General features: G+C 38.6%; 2 protein-coding genes across 6 annotated transcripts; one reads left to right on the top strand and one right to left on the bottom strand.

The window, feature by feature from the left end:
• The first annotated feature begins 1,067 nt into the window (after nt 1-1,067).
• On the top strand, nt 1,068-7,077 carry LOC112435300 (uncharacterized). Of its 4 annotated transcripts, none has more exons than XM_076885460.1 (13): nt 1,068-1,261; nt 2,515-2,554; nt 3,096-3,197; nt 3,494-3,594; nt 3,705-3,883; nt 4,007-4,100; nt 4,207-4,551; nt 4,728-4,845; nt 4,930-5,021; nt 5,145-5,259; nt 5,339-5,614; nt 5,751-5,927; nt 6,011-7,077. In XM_076885460.1, the coding sequence occupies exons 1-13, from the start codon at nt 1,250-1,252 to the stop codon at nt 6,202-6,204; spliced, it is 1,845 nt and encodes a 614-aa protein (XP_076741575.1). In that variant the 5' UTR covers nt 1,068-1,249; the 3' UTR covers nt 6,205-7,077. The 4 variants fall into 4 exon arrangements, with proteins under 4 accessions (XP_076741575.1, XP_076741570.1, XP_024659438.2 ...); XM_076885455.1 differs by having other exon boundaries at nt 3,362-3,594; nt 5,342-5,614; nt 6,011-7,076; XM_024803670.2 differs by having other exon boundaries at nt 3,362-3,594; nt 5,339-5,608; nt 6,011-7,076.
• A 2,463-nt stretch (nt 7,078-9,540) lies between these two features.
• On the bottom strand, nt 9,541-17,476 carry LOC112436301 (uncharacterized). 2 transcript variants are annotated; one of them, XM_076885446.1, is made up of 8 exons: nt 17,283-17,476; nt 15,990-16,029; nt 14,888-15,353; nt 14,038-14,206; nt 12,606-13,100; nt 11,966-12,033; nt 11,105-11,148; nt 9,541-10,187 (listed from the first exon to the last, which is right to left on the bottom strand). In XM_076885446.1, the coding sequence occupies exons 3-8, from the start codon at nt 15,086-15,088 to the stop codon at nt 10,082-10,084; spliced, it is 1,083 nt and encodes a 360-aa protein (XP_076741561.1). In that variant the 5' UTR covers nt 15,089-15,353; nt 15,990-16,029; nt 17,283-17,476; the 3' UTR covers nt 9,541-10,081. The 2 variants fall into 2 exon arrangements, with proteins under 2 accessions (XP_076741561.1, XP_076741563.1); XM_076885448.1 differs by having other exon boundaries at nt 14,888-15,068; nt 17,283-17,475.
• Nucleotides 17,477-18,048: the final 572 nt, after the last annotated feature.

Below are 18,048 nucleotides of genomic sequence, written 5' to 3'. Positions count from 1 at the left end.
GATGGCATCAACGAGCAGCAGAGGCCCTGGTTGGGTGAAGATGGCCTCAAGGGAAGCACTGTCCCTGGTGTAATGTGGATGGCCTCAGCTAAGAACAGTGGCCCTGGTGAGATGTGGATGGTATTGGCCAGCACCACAGGCCCTGGTGTAATGTGTATGGCCTCATCCAAAAGCACACTCCCTGGTGTGGTGAAGATGGCCTCTGTCATGAGGCTGAACTGAGGGTGACACTGGAGACTGAACTGAGGGTGACTCTGGAGACTGAGCTGACGGTGACACTGGTGACTCTGGAGACTGAGCTGAGAGTGGCTGCGGGGTCTAAATACACTGGGAAGTAACGAGGAGAATGAGACACAGAAGGAGAGCACAGCTGGGGGAAATTAGAACTGACGAGACAAGCAAAGCAGGACACATTCACATAAGTCACGGACCTTCAAAGTAAAACAGGAAGGATCACACAGAGACGCGAACTTGACACCGTGGAGACAGCAACTAAGAAACATAGAGACATAAACCATAAGGCAGAGGACTCTAAGAACCGATAGACACGGAGGGGAACTCAAACATGCAGACACAGACTTACAGAACAGAGGGGACACAGAGAAATGAGAAGGGCAAGGGATCGAAACTAGAAACTATAGAATAACTCACACCAAGTACAATAATACAAAAATCACAAAGAACTAAAACGCTGGGTCAGGAGACCCAGGACCCTGACAGCCTCACAGGAAGCACTGTCCCTGGTGTAATGTGTATGGCCTTGTGATGTAGCATAACTTAAGCAGCAAGGAAGGTGATAAGTAAATAGCATTAGCAGACAATTGAAGTTCTTTTTAAGCATACTTTATTGCTAGCATCTCCCCTTTACCATAAAACAATCAATCAGGCATGCAAAAATCCCACTGGCTTTATACAAGACTTTGCCCACACCTGACCTCGTTAGTCCCTACCATTGAACAAAATAGGTCAAACCAAATAATACAATTCTAAACAAAGAACAGGAATAAAGTCATGCATGAAACTGACAAACTCATTTACTCAACTACATAGTTTGTAAAGTAAAACACTGCATACAATATAACTCAAAAGGCTACTTTAAAGAAAACAAACAATACTATACAAAATGAAAAACCCTCCATTTGGTTACACCCAGTGATCCAATCATTGACCTCATGACCCTATATAAACAGGAAGTAGTGGGCGGCCCTTCCCATACACCTGTCTCACATATAGGACCTGCAAGCACAACATGGACACCATGGTAAGTATAACCAAAGCAACATAAAGAAACATAATTTACTAGACATGTGCCTGTAAACAGAAGAGAATTCAGATGATCTGATGGTTAGTAGTGTTTGCTTTAAAACACATGCATGGATGTAAAGAATGTAACTACTGCTACCACAAACAAAACCCGGGATATTGTGTGTTAAGAGAAGTTACACCAGCAATGTCTAAATTAAAGCATTATGGCTGACTGTAAAATAACAGAACACAGAATAACAATATACGCAAGTGACAAATGGCAAATGAATTCTGTCCTAGCCACTTTGTCTCATTCTCCCCCCCCTTAAGTCCGTTACTCTTCATAGGAACGGGAAAGAAAGCCTGCCACAACATTCTTTTTCGCTGCTCTATACAGAATCTTAAAACAATATGAATATGGCTGCAGTGAAAGATACCACCTCGTGATTCTTGCGTTGGTGTCTCTCATTCTGCTCATCCACTGTAAAGCTCAATGATCGGTTTCAAGCACAAATTCACCTCCCAGTAGATAGTATCTCAGAGTGTCCAAAGCCCATTTTATTGCCAAAGCTTCTTTTTCAATTGTGGAATACTTCATTTCTCTGGGGAAGAGCTTACGGCACAGGTCTTTGGTCCTCTCCATCACCTTGCAGCAACACAGCTCCCAGCCCAACTCCTGAAGCATCAGTCTGTACAATAAACGGGCACGTAAAGTCTGGACACTGCAACACAGGCTCATTACACAAACAGTTTTTCAAATCCATGAATGCAGCCTCACACTCTGGAGTCCATTTAATTTTGTTGGGGCATGATTTACGAGTTAAATCACTAAGAATAGCTGATCTGGTAGAGAAATTAGGGATGAAACGACGATACCAGCCAGCTAAACCCAGGAAGGATCTCAACTTTTTCTTTGTAGTTGGAGGAGGACAAGAGGCAAAAAGCTGTTCTTTTTTATTAGGCAAAAACATTTTCGGCAAAAAAACATTATGCAAAAACATTTTCGGCAAAAAAACATTATGCAAAAACATTTTCGGTGCTGTTAAGGAATTCACAGCGACTCACTTGTTTATTTTTGAGAAAGTTTATTTTTTTATCATATCAGATGAGCGGCAGTGACGTCAACGTACTCGATCGTTGTTCTTTTTTATTAGGCAAAAACATTTTCGGCAAAAAAGCAGTATGCAAAAACATTTTCGGTGCTGTTAAGGAATTCACAGCAACTCACTTGTTTATTTTTGAGAAAGTTTATTTTTTTTATCATATCAGATGAGCGGCAGTGACGTCAACGTACTCGATCGTACCACAGGTAAGTGCGAATCTGAATCTGTAGATTTTTTAAAATTATTTTTCTTATTTAAAACCAAAAAGAAAACCCCGAAACAGTGAGCTCACAAAGCTGCTTTTAGCAGTTCCATGGGTTAAGATTAGCAATTTCGTGGAACAGCGAATGACTTAACATTTAATAGCATATATGTTACCACACCACATGTGCTGTAAGTTAGCTAAATTCATTTCTGTTAGCCAATCAAGTTAAGTCATTGCCTCCAACAACTTACATTGTAAATAAGACCCTTTGCCATGATGGTAAGTTCTGTGACTAAACTTATTATGTTTACTGTTTATACATTTCCCTTACGCTCTCTCTCTCTATCTCATTTTTTAAAAAAGTTGATGCTTCCTCAGCTCTCAACTACACTGTTAGCTTTGAGCTGTTAAGTTGGTTTTTTTTATTGTTTCAAGTAAGGCTCAGTTGGTCCTACCATATCTTAGTCACATTTCAACGTTTTACTTCATAGTTAATAAACTTATTTAAATCATATGTTACGCATACATGTTGACTTCTTTAGCACGACTTGTACCTGTGGAGAGCCCAGTCACAATCTGCGGCTGTCCACCAGAGTGTTTGAGGGTCAGACCAGGAAAGGTTGTTGCTGTGGTCACAATGAATGGTAAGAAGAACTTCATTTTGTCCTGACTGACAACCATCTGTAAATAATTCACCTAAAACTAAACCCTCACAAGCATTGTTGCAGTATATTCTGAGACAAAAAGAAGACCTAACCCAAAGATAATAAACTTTTACTCTGGAGTCATGAGTTTTTCACTTTTCTAGGACGTTACAATCTCAGCATGCCAGAGCTGAGGTGTGAGACATGTGAAACTTCTTGGACTGCTGGAGTAGATGACCTAAATCTAAGTGATTACTGGCCCGCTACCCTTCACTTTTCTACTTTGTACGCAACAGATGTCTTCTTCACATTTGAAGAAATGAAGATGGCATCACCCGGACTCTCCTGCAAAGCATTTTTAAAAATGCTTGATCAACGAACTCTCCACTTTGGCCGTGTGAGCATTTTAGTTTATGCATCCTTTACAGTATGGTTCTTCTGTGTTATTCAGGATTTAAAAGTCACTTGTAGCGTAGTTTTCTGTTTATGTCTTTCATTTTAAACCAGACGGGAAAGATCTCTGCAGATGGCTTTAAGAAAAGTTTCTTTGAGTGGGAAGCCGTGAGATATGAATTAGACAAGATTTTAAAGGAGGATCCCTTCACATGTCATGCATGTGCCCCAGACATGCTTGCAATTTCAGTGGATGGAAACCGCAAGCATTACCGTTTCAAGAATGCAGCCAGGTACAGCAAAATATGTGTAATACCAACGTTTGTTTCAGACAATGTGACTATAAGGTGCACCAATTAACTTTGGACTTACTTTGTATGACACCATAAAGTATACTGTATTGCTATTTTGTTCAGATCTGAGGAACTGGGCATCTTTGAAGACGCCTTCATAGCAAAGGATGAAGATGTGGGAAGATTTGTGGACTACATACACAGCACATCCAGACATGTAAGATTGAACGCTCTAATTACATAGACATAATTATGTTAACCTTTAACACTCTGTTGAAGAGATTGTGAAAAGACATTGTCACCAGCTATTTAATGCATTTTAGGTCTCCGGACGAGGTGTTTGTGGAGGGGAGTGGTCAGCAGCCAGAGAGACCTCCCAAAGATCCAGCAGCAAGGTGGATGAGGAGGGACCGGAGCTTGCAGTGTGTAGGCATGGAGTGCTGCTCCGTGCTCTAAATATGTACAGGGGTGAAATTTTTGCTTATCCCTTGTACCTGCAACAAAAGCTGGCCAATAGACATATCACTTTTTTTTGTATGGATGTTACCTGCAAGTATTGGCCATATCTTGAAAGAGTAACAAAAAGCTGTCCAGAGCTCCAGCACCTTCTTAGCATGAAGCCATTTCTTTCAGTCTTTCATGCTAAAGCCCACGATTTCAAATGTGAGGTATGAAATTCTGACTTTAATGACTTTATCTGAACAATTGCACATCAACATTTTGTGTAATTTGTATTTTATCTCTGTGTGTGTGTGTGTGTGTGTGTGTGTGTGTGTGTGTGTGTGTGTGTGTGTGTGTGTGTGTGTGTGTGTGTGTGTGTGTGTGTGTGTGTTTTTTTTTTCAGGTGAAATGGAGTGGAGCATATCAAGATGGGGCTGGTTTGACTCTAGGGGAGGAGGTAGAGCAATGTAATGCCTTTTTGTCAAGGATTGCAGTTACCACAAAACATATGTCCAAAGCAGGTGAGAAGGCAAATCCTGCACTAGTTAGATTTTAAGTGTGTAATTATGATGAAAGTGGTAACACTACGTTTTCTGTGTTTGCAGGACGGAGTGACATGCTAACTCTTATGGCCATGCGCTGGAATCAACAAAAGCTAGACCAGTTGGCCACCTCTCTGACCCATCGATATCAGAAGGTAATGATATTGTTACTTTATTTTTAGATGATTACTCCTCTGTGTTCTTATTATTTGGAGTAAACATGTGTTTAGTGTTTTTTGTTTGTTTGTTTGTTTTTTAATCTCAAATTGACAATGTAGGCCACAAAAGCTCTTCTAACCCAGCTTCAGAACCTGGAGTCCTTAAAAGTCCAATTAGCAGTGACTGACAGTCAACTGGATGAATGGGTCAGTGATGTAAAGGATTGGGCAGAAGGTGAGCAAAAACTGATTCAAAAATGTGATGCAATTGTACAATGACTTTATGTAAGTATAGCTGTGTTATTTCTTCTAAGCAGCAACAACAAGCACAAGTGATATTGATCCCTTGGTGAGCAGAATCAAAGTGCTCGTAGCGAGCATAAAGAGACGATCCCAGCGTCTGTACAAAGACACCGATGGAAATAAAGCCCGTGCCAAGATTCGTCGCAAGATCAGAGAAGAGAAAGGAATCTTGACTTCTGCTGTGGAAAAATACAACAGAATGTTTCCAGACAAAGAAACTCTGTGCTTGGAAGAAATTCTGTCTGGTGACACAAGCTGGCCGTGGCAGCGGGCACACAGCGGTAGTTGTACATATATGTTGTCTACTTTCAGCATATCTGACATATAATGAAACCCTAAGCTTCAGGTGTTGACCTAAAATCATTTATGACTTCAGACGTTCTTTGTGAATTGATTTATAACTTTGTTATAAATGCATTTCAGACTCTGTCAGCCTTACAACAAAGAGAAGGGCATTCGATATCATCATGGCAATAAGAAGACTTGAGGAGGAAAAGAAGATTCTTGTTACAGAGATGGACCATCACTGGAAATCTCTTTCAAAATATGATGATATCCTGAAAGAGCTGTCCGGCCTGTTTTCCAGTGAGATATTTAAAAGTATGTATTTAAGTAATGCATACAAAACACTGACTGTTTCTTAAGGCATTAAAGCAGACTAAATTATATGTTCTATTTTTAAGGTTCGCATTGTGGCCTAAGTGAGGAGGGTTTGAGAGGTCTACAGAGCATCATCCTCAGAAAACGACAGAATGTGAAACAAAACAAGCTGCACGCAAGACAGTGTTACATGCAAGTTTTGTCAGGAGCAAAGAACATTAACCTTGATCATACTTCCGACGATGACTTTTACAGTGACTCTGAATATTCTGATTAAAGTCGGTAATAAATATCTGTAATATATCAGTTTGTCCTCAAAGTTATATCAACTTGCTACCTTGCAGGTTTAATGCTGGGGGCCCCAATTTTTTCAAGTTGGCCATAGACCAGTCATTGACAGTGCATTCCCAAGACTTCATCACATCAATGCATATAGTTTTTTACAAAGACAGCTGGCACATTTTTATTTAATGTCATTCGTAGAGCTAAAAACTACCCTGTTACACTGTTTTTAAACATGCATTTTGGTAATACATAATAGTACACTGTTATGTATCAGAGGGAGATTTTGTACTTTTTACATTTTTGTCATGTTAAGTTACTGTAATATATTTTTGGCTCACAGAATTTACAAGACATATTGAAATGTGATTGATAGAACTTTGTAAGCAAATTTCAAGTATGCTTGTCACAGGTGAGAGTTTTCATTCTTGAGTATTTTGATGTACATGTTAAGGATATTTTCATGGTATGTATCATTCATATCAACAGTATCAATAATGTTTGAGTGCATTACTAGTACTTGTGCTTATTTTTAAAATAATCATACTACAGTACAGTAGGCAGTTCAGCTGATTCTGTCACAACAACCCTGATCCACAAATTAACTTTTGGATATATAACTTTTTTTGTTTAGTTCCAGTTGTACAGCGATGTGCTCAACCATATTTTTTTTTAAATTTAGAGTATTAATTGATCCAGTGGTTACTAAGCCTACAGTGTCTTAGGGTGGACCAACATCATTGTCATTTTACCCCCACCAAATTTCATTAAGTTGTCTGTATCACTGTAGTTTATTTGTTTTTATATTACCAATGACCACAATCAAATAAAGTTGAAAAATAACTGTCAGTTTGATGTTTTCATGCAGTTTCAATGGATCATTTTGTCACCACAGTTAAAATTTAGCAACATTTATATTTCCATGACAAAGACATAAAACACATTTCTGTTTAATATAGTTATGACTGTAGACTTGATATGTAAAAACTGAAAATGACTGTTAGAGTTTGTATTGTTGATTGTCATTTATGCTTAGAAATATTTAACCATAGATGCTTAGAGGTGTATAATCAATTGTGTAGTGATAGGTTGTGTGATCTTTAACAGGCTACAGAGGCTTGGTGTGCATTCCACACTAGAATGCACACCTACATCCTGGGAGCATGGGAAAGTTCGTACCTTGCTTAATTGTTTTATGGTAGGATTAACGTAGCTACGTCTGTTCTAGTCTAAGTGCTTTTGTGTATAAATGAACTGCTGGACTTCCTTACTGTGTTATCTAGGATGAACCATCTAGGGTGAGGCTACCCTCTTCCTGACCAAGGATGTTTGACCCTTTGATCAGCAGTCCACACACATTTTGATCAGCAGTCCACACACACACACACACACACACACACACACACACACACACACACACACACACACAGGCAAGGTACTCTTTGTGTGTATGTAGACGTCATATGTTAATGAACCTATGCATATTCATGTAACCTCAATAAAAGGGCAGTGGTACGGGAGAACGGACGAGAGCAACTGGGGTCAAGTGAAGGAACGGCACTCTGTCCGGTCTCTCCCGTGCACGAGTAACATGAAGAACTTTGCCTACTTGTGTCTTGCTTTGCAGTGTAATTATATTGTCTTCAACGTTCCAGCGGATGGGTTCAAGCTACAAACCTATCAATGACTGCCAATCATGTAAGTAATTTGTGAAAAAGAACGTAGAAATCTATTTCACAAACAAAAACAATTTCTTATTATGCAACCCTTTCAATACTATAGCCCACACCAGATCAAATTTAGGTATTTGTGACACATACAGCACATACATTTATTCCACAAAAGGAATAGATGGATGGCCACTATGGAGAAAGGCAGTCCTGAAACTTCATCAGGAGGACAAATCGTTGTGTGCATCAACTTCACAGTGTCTTTTGGTCTTTTATCAAAAGATATTTGCCATTTTTTAGTTTCTTTTAAAGTTCTTGGTTAGGTTTAGGGATTAAAGACCAAATCCAGATTATAATATAAAAATATTGTGACACATCATCAGTAGTGGGCCTTGGATTCATTGGGTGTTTTGGCCCTTACCAGTAGACACCCTCATAAATGGAGGCCCTGCCAGGGTTGATCAGGCCCCGGGGTGTGTCACTGGTTGATGTGAAATTGCTATTTCTCTTCTACTTTTTCCTATTTAGTTTTCTACAATTTATTTTCTTCTATCACTTCACTGCAAAACGATAAGTACTATTTAGGTCTTTAGTGCTTAAAGAGCCTCACTTCTTAAAGAGATAGAAAAGGTGAAAGAGAAAAGAGATAACATAGGAGAGAGGAGAGCCGGAACTGGGGCATGTGATCTGGCATCCCATACCTCCGCGCCCAGATCGGGCTGTACCCTCTACATCTCCACTGCCTCCCACAAACAGGAAAAAGAGCTGAGGGTAGAAGCAAAACGTTTTTTCATTCCTGCCTTATGTTTCACTACCATGAGGTTAACTGCACAGCCCCAGGAGCCCTGAAACAGCTGTATCAGTCAACAAGGCTTCAGGTCTATCACAGTACAAATTATAGTGTTATGTTTTCTACCCTTTTGATGCCCCCTGCTTAGGTAGCTCCACCACAGTTTGATCAATTCTGGGCATGTGTGTTGCGGATAGCTGACTGCCCAAGTGATCTCAGCCCTCTTTAACCACAGCCAGTGATTGGCCCACTCAGCAGTGTTAGCTAATTTTCTTATAACCTGCAGCAGCACCTGTCCTCTGGCTCCAATCTCTTTAAGCAGTTTTGCTATTGTACTGGCCCCTAACCCTAAATAGTAGTTCAGGTCGTATCTCTCTACAGAAACAGCTTAATTCTCTTTCTCCTATGACGGCCAATATTTGTTAGTAATATTCTAAAGCCAAAAACGACATAGTCCCAATATACAGGGTTAAGTGCTGTTAGAGCTCAGAGGGTTGACTTAAACCTCTAATAATCAATGTAGTTAAAATACTCAAAAGAATGTTGTCAGTGGTAATGGGACAAAGCCACATTCAATGTTGATTTTAATTTGAAAATGTGTACATAATCTAACATGCTTATTATTTGTGGGGACATCACACTTGAAATGATTACTGGTAGTGCAATTTGACATTTTCTGTGTTCTATGTATACATTATATGTGCAAAGCAGAAAAAATAATATTTGCATAGAGAATGAAGTTATATAACAGTGTAGGTGGATCAAGGCCAAGTCAATGTTGAGCATCTAAGAAAATTATGAAAGTTGATACTACTAGTAATGGAAACTTTCAGTCTCAACATCAAACAGTACTACAAGTTCTCATATCTCAATAGACCTTTGATTTTTTATTTTACTTTTCATTGACAGTACTCAGTACAATTTCACCAGCCTTCATACTTTAAACTAAACAGAACACCTGTTTACAATAACAACTTCATATGAGAAACAAAGGGAAACAGACTTATGGGTTTTATGGATTGAGTTGCTAGCTGTGGGTCATATTCACCGTAACAATTATCACAGCCTACACTCACTTTTTAAAGAATGTAGCAAATATAAATGCTGTACAAAAACATTCAAGTTAAGAACACAGAACTACTATTGTAGTTAACAACATAATATAAAGTCTTTTTTTACGTAACACAATGCATTTTAACAAGTATAAATATTTGTCTAACATTTCTAAACAATCAAACTGCTGAAAATGAACATATCCAGTCTGTGAACAGAGAAGATCAATGTGACATCTGGATGTATGGACCTTTGGTTCCACATATTTCTGAAAGTGTTCCTTGTAGACAGTACACAACTTCAGTTTTCAGACATTATATCTTACTTGTTTGTAACATGGAAAAACAAACATCACAACATCATAAAAAGACTTCCTCAGTGGCTGAAGGAGGTGGCACATCTGGCATGGCAAAGTGGTGTTGAAATTCACTGGCTGGCTCCCACGTGTCATCCCAGATTTTCCCACTGGAAAATATAATTATTGAAAGAAACAACACCAAAAACATTAATATCGTGTTGGGGATTACTTCGTGCTTTTTATGTTTAACACCAGAGGTGGAACATGATAAAGACATTTCCTTAAGTACTGTACCAAAATGCAAATTGTCATTTTTATGGATATTTTCAACTTCTGCTACACTATTTGTAATTTAGATGGATTACAAACAAAACACTACTGTACAGTTACACTCGACACATATGAAAGACTTAGTTATTGTTTTTCAGTTGAACAGTTCATAATATCCTTTCTGTGAAGTGAAAATAAAAATTGTTCAAATGTGATAATTAGTTTCTTTTGGATTATTATAAAGGCTGTTGTTTACTCTTTAATTTGTAGAGATTCATTGCTGTCACACAATTGTAATGCTAGAAATACAGTATGCAAAACAACTGAAAGCTTTCACAGTGTGATATTAGTACTTCTTTGGAAAGTTCAGAATCTGAATACTCCCTCCACTGCTTAGGCGATTTATCCTTTGGCACACATAAATCTGTGTAAGACATGGACAAATTCTCTCCACTTTGTCAAAATCCTGATAGCTTTTATATATTTCTTACAATTAATGTGAGTGCTCTTATGGCCCCAGCACAGTCCAGCTGGAATTATTCCCAGTACTTTTGCATCTAAGTGAGACACTACGTGTGTTTTCTGAACAGTTTCAAATATATTTCTTATTAAATTTGTTATTTTATGATTCGACAAAGATGGCAAAAAACTTTGCAATAATCCTTAATTGATTAAATAATTGAGATAGGATAAGAAAAAAAGCGAGAAGTAAGACGTGACAAAACACCTGGTTTTCCATTTTCATTTGTGCTCCAAAAAGGTAATAGATGGAAACAGAACATTCTCAGAGAATGAAATATCAAGAGCTTCTTACCAAACAGAGCAAGGCAACCAACGCACTTTTACTTCTGTGTTCCCCTAGACAGAAGGAATCAGAGAGGCAATCGTTAAATAACATGGTTAATGGATAGGTGTCTTCATAAAGCTTGTGTGTAATCCAGTGTGCACACCTGAGACACACACAGACCCATGTAAACACACTTTGATAGATGTGTAGGTATGTGTATGTAAGGCATTTCTGTTTATAAAAAAAATAATAATAGGATTTTGAAAAGCATGTATCCAATTGTGGCATTCACAAAAAATTATTTTGATCACAGGTTTAGTTAACTGCGTCTATCTGTTTTTGACTCTGGCTATGTTCTTTTCTTCGGAAAGTTTGACGTACTTGATACATCATACACTGACATAATCAATATCATCCCATTATGAATTGTTTGAATTGTGTCCATTTAAACACTTCAAACTACACATGATTATCTACTATTTATAGTGAGACAGGGCTGGTCAGCATATATCAGGATCTATAAATTGTGCTTTCTATGATCCTGATTCAACAAGAACAACTGAGGATATAGGCTTACACAGAAAAAAATATGATCCTTCCTCATATACAGTCATTTCTATGTTAGCCATGTAGGTTTTTGTAGCAAGATGTAGCAGTATTCAATGTCTGTGATTAATTTTGCAGAATTGTTTAAGAACAAACACATGAAATACAATACAATCTTTTAATGTAATTCCATTAATCATTTCCCTTCACTAATCTCAAAAGTACATTTGAATTTACCCATGTAGCACAGTTCATGGCTGTAGTGCATGGATGAAAACAACTTGAGATAGGCTTACTGTAAAAAGTCTACTGAAAAGCAAATTAAAACATTTTAAGTATTACCTCATTTATCCTGCTCTCAGTGACTTCTTCAAACTGGAACACCTTCTGCCTACTACATCTTCGACAGCCTAAGAAATGAAAAATTACATTTAAAAAAAACATAAGACTCTGTATACACAAGAAATCAAATATGAGTTTTCACTCAACAAGTGAAAATCTGTAATATCCTCCTGATTGCCATACTCCATTTGTCCTCTGGGGTCAAAAAGTGAACCCACCTCAGTTGAGTTTTTTTTTTAAAGTACATACCATAAATTGTGAATCAATTCTGTGTAAAAACTTAGTTTCACTTAGGACCAACAAATTAACAAAAAAATTCACCCTTCATTTTGCAATTGAGTGCCACCAGACCTTGTTTATATAAATGCATACACTATTTGTTGAGAGAAACTAAAATGTTCTCTCAAAGTGCGTTTTAGTTTTCTCAATCCAATCAAGTTGAATTACAAAGTCCTCTTAACTAAAGTAAGGGATTGACCATATTTAATTATAGTCTTTTTATAGTGTACACCAAAATGCAGCTAAATAACTAGTGAATAATACTTTGCAATGGTTTGTTAGTTCTCTAGGACAACATATGTATCATTTTTGGGTAAGAAACTTAAAAATCTCAAGACATAACATGCAAAGCAATACTTACTCTTTCTCTTCTTATTTTCATGTTGGCCACCCTCACTTAAGGACTGGGAGATCGCGTGGCTAGCAGGTGGATGAAGAGACTGCAGAGATGGCTGGTCTGCGGGTTTAAAAGGTGGTGGAGAGGTGGGAGAGGTTGTTTGTGAGGTGCTTCTGTCTCTCTTCTTTTTTTGGAAAGACTGGGAGCATGGAACAGAAGAAGGAGATAAAGGAACAAGATTGAGAACAAAAACAGTCTCTGTCTGCTCGTCTGACAGGCTCTTTGGGTGCTCCTCGAGGAGCCTAGAAGATTGAGGTTCCTGGGTGGTCATCTCAGGCTGCTCCTTGGCGAGGCTCTCTGCTTGCTTGTTGATCAGGGTCTCTGCCTGTTCTTCACTGGGGATCTCTGTGTGTTCTTTGATGTGGGTCTGTTTGTCGGCACAATGCTCCTTGGTGGCATTCTTGGACTGCACAAGCTGCTGTTCTGTGGGGGTATTGGGGTGCACTGGTGTGGAGGTTCCTATAAAACATATTTACTTTCATAAAAATATTTTTCAAAAAAGGCCTTATATTTAGCAGGAACTACACTTTGGCTATGTTCACACTGCAGGCGAAAGCGCAGCAAATCCGATTTTTTTGACCCTCTGCGACCCATATCCGATCATGGTCTGACAGTGTGAACGGCACAAATCCGATATTTTCAAATCCAATTTGGGTCACGTTCGTATGTGTTACTGAATCCGATACATAGCTGATATTTTAGAAAGCGACTGCTGTTTGAACGGTCCTGTCACATTAAATCGATCTTCCACGTCACTGACACAAGACAGACGCCAATTATCAGCGCCAGAGAAGCACCACAGAAGACATCATGAACGCTTCCTGGCCATCCAGCTAAACTGTTGGGAAGACAACGTTGGAGAAACGTGAACATTTTATTTGCAGATTCTGACAGAAGTCTGAAACTACCCTTTGAAGCACCGCTCCTCTCTAAAACAGCAATAAGGATCATTATTAGGCCATATGTAAATAACAAAATAACTTAAAGCAAAATTGGGAAACAAAGTCTCAAACAAGTCTTTATAATAAGGGCCATCAGTCAAAAAATACTGTTTGGTCTGGGTCTAAACAGAGCGCAATGTGTGTGACGTCTTCTTTTGCGCATGCGGCCGCTTTGGGCGTTCACACTAGAGCGCGTTTGCTGTCACATTTTATTTGTAGTGTGAACGAGCAGACAAAAAAATCTGAATTGAGCATTAAGACCTGCAGTGTGAACGAAGCCTTTGATAACATATCCTTCAATGGTTATTTAATGACCTTAAAATACACAATTTGCTTAAAGATTAATGAAGTATTCTGATTGTGAAAGCAAGTTGAGACGATTTGTTGTGAAAAGTTGCTATATAAATTAGCATTAATTAACTGGACTGAAAGTATGCAACAGACTTCACTCTTACCCTTAGACAGTATAAATTCATAAGCCCTCTGCATCTTCTCCAGGAAATTTCTTGTAGTAGAAGTGGGGTCCAAATGGGTAATAACATCTGCTACCCACTTATGTGAATTCTTGTCTTTTTTACCAATGAATAAAATGGGCTTGTAGCCTATAGACTCAAGTTTCTGCACCTGAAATTAATAAAAAAAATAGTTGGCACAAATTAGTCAAACACAGCCTGTTGTTAAATGGTAAACGAAATGACTCTTATATAGCGTTTTCTCGTGGAGCACTAAAAGTGCTTTATACAACATGCAATATTAACCCATATTCACACCAGCTTCTTAGAAGTTTCCATTTAAGCATTCACACACAGCGATCGTGGCTCAAGAGTTGGCAGTTCGTTTTGTAATCGGAAGGTTGCCGGTTCGAGCCCCGGCTTGGACAGTCTCGGTCGTTGTGTCCTTGGGCAAGACACTTCACCCGTTGCCTACTGGTGGTGGTCAGAGGGCCCGGTGGCGCCAGTGTCTGGCAGCCTCGCCTCTGTCAGTGCGCCCCAGGGTGGCTGTGGCTACAATGTAGCTGCCATCACCAGTGTGTGGATGACTGAATGTAGTGTAAAGTGCTTTGGGTTCCTTAGGGACTAAGTAAAGCGCTATACAAATACAGGCCATTTACACATTCATACTGATATGAATACATACAGCCACCACTGATGTATTACAGTTAAAGTAATTGTTTGTCTTTAGCAAAATGTAGATAAAATATTGTTGCATGTTCTCAAAAGCACATATGATGAGCTGTGTTAATGTGCCAGCAACATCTTATAACAACTTAATGATAATATATGAAACAAAAAAATTTTTACTTACTGCAATACGGGCAGAATCAATTATCCGGCAAACATTTCTGTTTTTCAAGACAACTTCTGCCCACTGGCTATCCAATGATTCTACTTTTTCTTTTAGCTTCTTTTTGCTGGACAGACTTCCGAAGCAGACATAGCAGGTTCTTCTGCTTGCCTGATTGGGAGTCTGGCAAAATGTACAGGGCCTGAATTTGGGGCGTGTCATGTTGAAACAAAGAATAATTACAGACAGAAAAGGCAGCAGACAGACAAAAGGCAAATTATAGGTTAACCAGCACACTGACAACAAGAAAAAAGCTGAAGAGTTAAAGAGACAGAAATGCGGATAGAAACAGAGAGACAGACCAATAAGGACAGCAGTAAGAACAGATACAAACAGACTGACGTGGCTCTTAAAAGTGCCTTTAGGAGTTTTTCAAAAAGCAGATGTAGGAAGGAATCAATCAATAATAGGCTGATTGATGAAGAACCTGTTTAGAAAAAAAAAAGTATTCAGAATTCAGAAGCACCTTATAAATAAATATATACATTAAACCCTATTGTAACGATTTAGATAAACCCTGTTTAGTGTCCATTTGTATTTCATTTGCAGCATAGATGATCGGTCTGCTATTTAATGATTATGTAATGCTGTTATTAAGTTTAAAATCGAGAGAGAGAGAGAGAGAGAGAGAGAGAGAGAGAGAGCCAGAATGAGAGAGAGAGCCATAAAGAGAGAGCTAGATTGATAGATAACGTCTATCTTCAATTTCAGCATCAACCCAATCTGGCAACACTGACCCTTATTAGAACCCTCAAACTTTACAAAGTGGCAACAACAGCAAACGTCAGCACACACTTCTCTATCACTGTACCCTGGATGATGATATATGATAAGCTTAACTTGATTGGCTAACAGAAATGAATTTAGCTAACTTACAGCACATGTGGTGTGGTAACATATATGCTATTAAATGTTAAGTCATTCGCTGTTCCACGAAATTGCTAATCTTAACCCATGGAACTGCTAAAAGCAGCTTTGTGAGCTCACTGTTTCGGGGTTTTCTTTTTGGTTTTAAATAAGAAAAATAATTTTAAAAAATCTACAGATTCAGATTCGCACTTACCTGTGGTACGATCGAGTACGTTGACGTCACTGCCGCTCATCTGATATGATAAAAAAATAAACTTTCTCAAAAATAAACAAGTGAGTCGCTGTGAATTCCTTAACAGCACCGAAAATGTTTTTGCATACTGCTTTTTTGCCGAAAATGTTTTTGCCTAATAAAAAAGAACAACGATCGAGTACGTTGACGTCACTGCCGCTCATCTGATATGATAAAAAAATAAACTTTCTCAAAAATAAACAAGTGAGTCGCTGTGAATTCCTTAACAGCACCGAAAATGTTTTTGCATAATGTTTTTTTGCCGAAAATGTTTTTGCATAATGTTTTTTTGCCGAAAATGTTTTTGCCTAATAAAAAAGAACAGCTTTTTGCCTCTTGTCCTCCTCCAACTACAAAGAAAAAGTTGAGATCCTTCCTGGGTTTAGCTGGCTGGTATCGTCGTTTCATCCCTAATTTCTCTACCAGATCAGCTATTCTTAGTGATTTAACTCGTAAATCATGCCCCAACAAAATTAAATGGACTCCAGAGTGTGAGGCTGCATTCATGGATTTGAAAAACTGTTTGTGTAATGAGCCTGTGTTGCAGTGTCCAGACTTTACGTGCCCGTTTATTGTACAGACTGATGCTTCAGGAGTTGGGCTGGGAGCTGTGTTGCTGCAAGGTGATGGAGAGGACCAAAGACCTGTGCCGTAAGCTCTTCCCCAGAGAAATGAAGTATTCCACAATTGAAAAAGAAGCTTTGGCAATAAAATGGGCTTTGGACACTCTGAGATACTATCTACTGGGAGGTGAATTTGTGCTTGAAACCGATCATTGAGCTTTACAGTGGATGAGCAGAATGAGAGACACCAACGCAAGAATCACGAGGTGGTATCTTTCACTGCAGCCATATTCATATTGTTTTAAGATTCTGTATAGAGCAGCGAAAAAGAATGTTGTGGCAGGCTTTCTTTCCCGTTCCTATGAAGAGTAACGGACTTAAGGGGGGGGGAGAATGAGACGAAGTGGCTAGGACAGAATTCATTTGCCATTTGTCACTTGCGTATATTGTTATTCTGTGTTCTGTTATTTTACAGTCAGCCATAATGCTTTAATTTAGACATTGCTGGTGTAACTTCTCTTAACACACAATATCCCGGGTTTTGTTTGTGGTAGCAGTAGTTACATTCTTTACATCAATGCATGTGTTTTAAAGCAAACACTACTAACCATCAGATCATCTGAATTCTCTTCTGTTTACAGGCACATGTCTAGTAAATTATGTTTCTTTATGTTGCTTTGGTTATACTTACCATGGTGTCCATGTTGTGCTTGCAGGTCCTATATGTGAGACAGGTGTATGGGAAGGGCCGCCCACTACTTCCTGTTTATATAGGGTCATGAGGTCAATGATTGGATCACTGGGTGTAACCAAATGGAGGGTTTTTCATTTTGTATAGTATTGTTTGTTTTCTTTAAAGTAGCCTTTTGAGTTATATTGTATGCAGTGTTTTACTTTACAAACTATGTAGTTGAGTAAATGAGTTTGTCAGTTTCATGCATGACTTTATTCCTGTTCTTTGTTTAGAATTGTATTATTTGGTTTGACCTATTTTGTTCAATGGTAGGGACTAACGAGGTCAGGTGTGGGCAAAGTCTTGTATAAAGCCAGTGGGATTTTTGCATGCCTGATTGATTGTTTTATGGTAAAGGGGAGATGCTAGCAATAAAGTATGCTTAAAAAGAACTTCAATTGTCTGCTAATGCTATTTACTTATCACCTTCCTTGCTGCTTAAGTTATGCTACATCACAAGGCCATACACATTACACCAGGGACAGTGCTTCCTGTGAGGCTGTCAGGGTCCTGGGTCTCCTGACCCAGCGTTTTAGTTCTTTGTGATTTTTGTATTATTGTACTTGGTGTGAGTTATTCTATAGTTTCTAGTTTCGATCCCTTGCCCTTCTCATTTCTCTGTGTCCCCTCTGTTCTGTAAGTCTGTGTCTGCATGTTTGAGTTCCCCTCCGTGTCTATCGGTTCTTAGAGTCCTCTGCCTTATGGTTTATGTCTCTATGTTTCT

The sequence above is a fragment of the Maylandia zebra genome, linkage group LG1 (genome assembly GCF_041146795.1).
Source record: "Maylandia zebra isolate NMK-2024a linkage group LG1, Mzebra_GT3a, whole genome shotgun sequence".
NCBI classification, from domain to species: domain Eukaryota; kingdom Metazoa; phylum Chordata; class Actinopteri; order Cichliformes; family Cichlidae; genus Maylandia; species Maylandia zebra.
This window is presented reverse-complemented; position numbering and strand designations above follow the sequence as displayed.

Excerpts from the sequence above, each read along its gene's own strand:
- LOC112435300 (XM_076885452.1), top strand. Across the intron at positions 4,846-4,929 it reads AAAACATATGTCCAAAGCAG|GACGGAGTGACATGCTAACT; the intron begins GTGAGAAGGCAA and ends CTGTGTTTGCAG. Across the intron at positions 5,022-5,144 it reads TGACCCATCGATATCAGAAG|GCCACAAAAGCTCTTCTAAC; the intron begins GTAATGATATTG and ends TTGACAATGTAG.
- LOC112436301 (XM_076885446.1), bottom strand. The coding sequence starts at position 15,088 with ATGACACGCCCCAAATTCAGGCCCTGTACATTTTGCCAGACTCCCAAT. Across the intron at positions 14,207-14,887 it reads TTGATTCTGCCCGTATTGCA|GTGCAGAAACTTGAGTCTAT; the intron begins GTAAGTAAAAAT and ends TATTAATTTCAG. Across the intron at positions 13,101-14,037 it reads TGAATTTATACTGTCTAAGG|GAACCTCCACACCAGTGCAC; the intron begins GTAAGAGTGAAG and ends TATGTTTTATAG.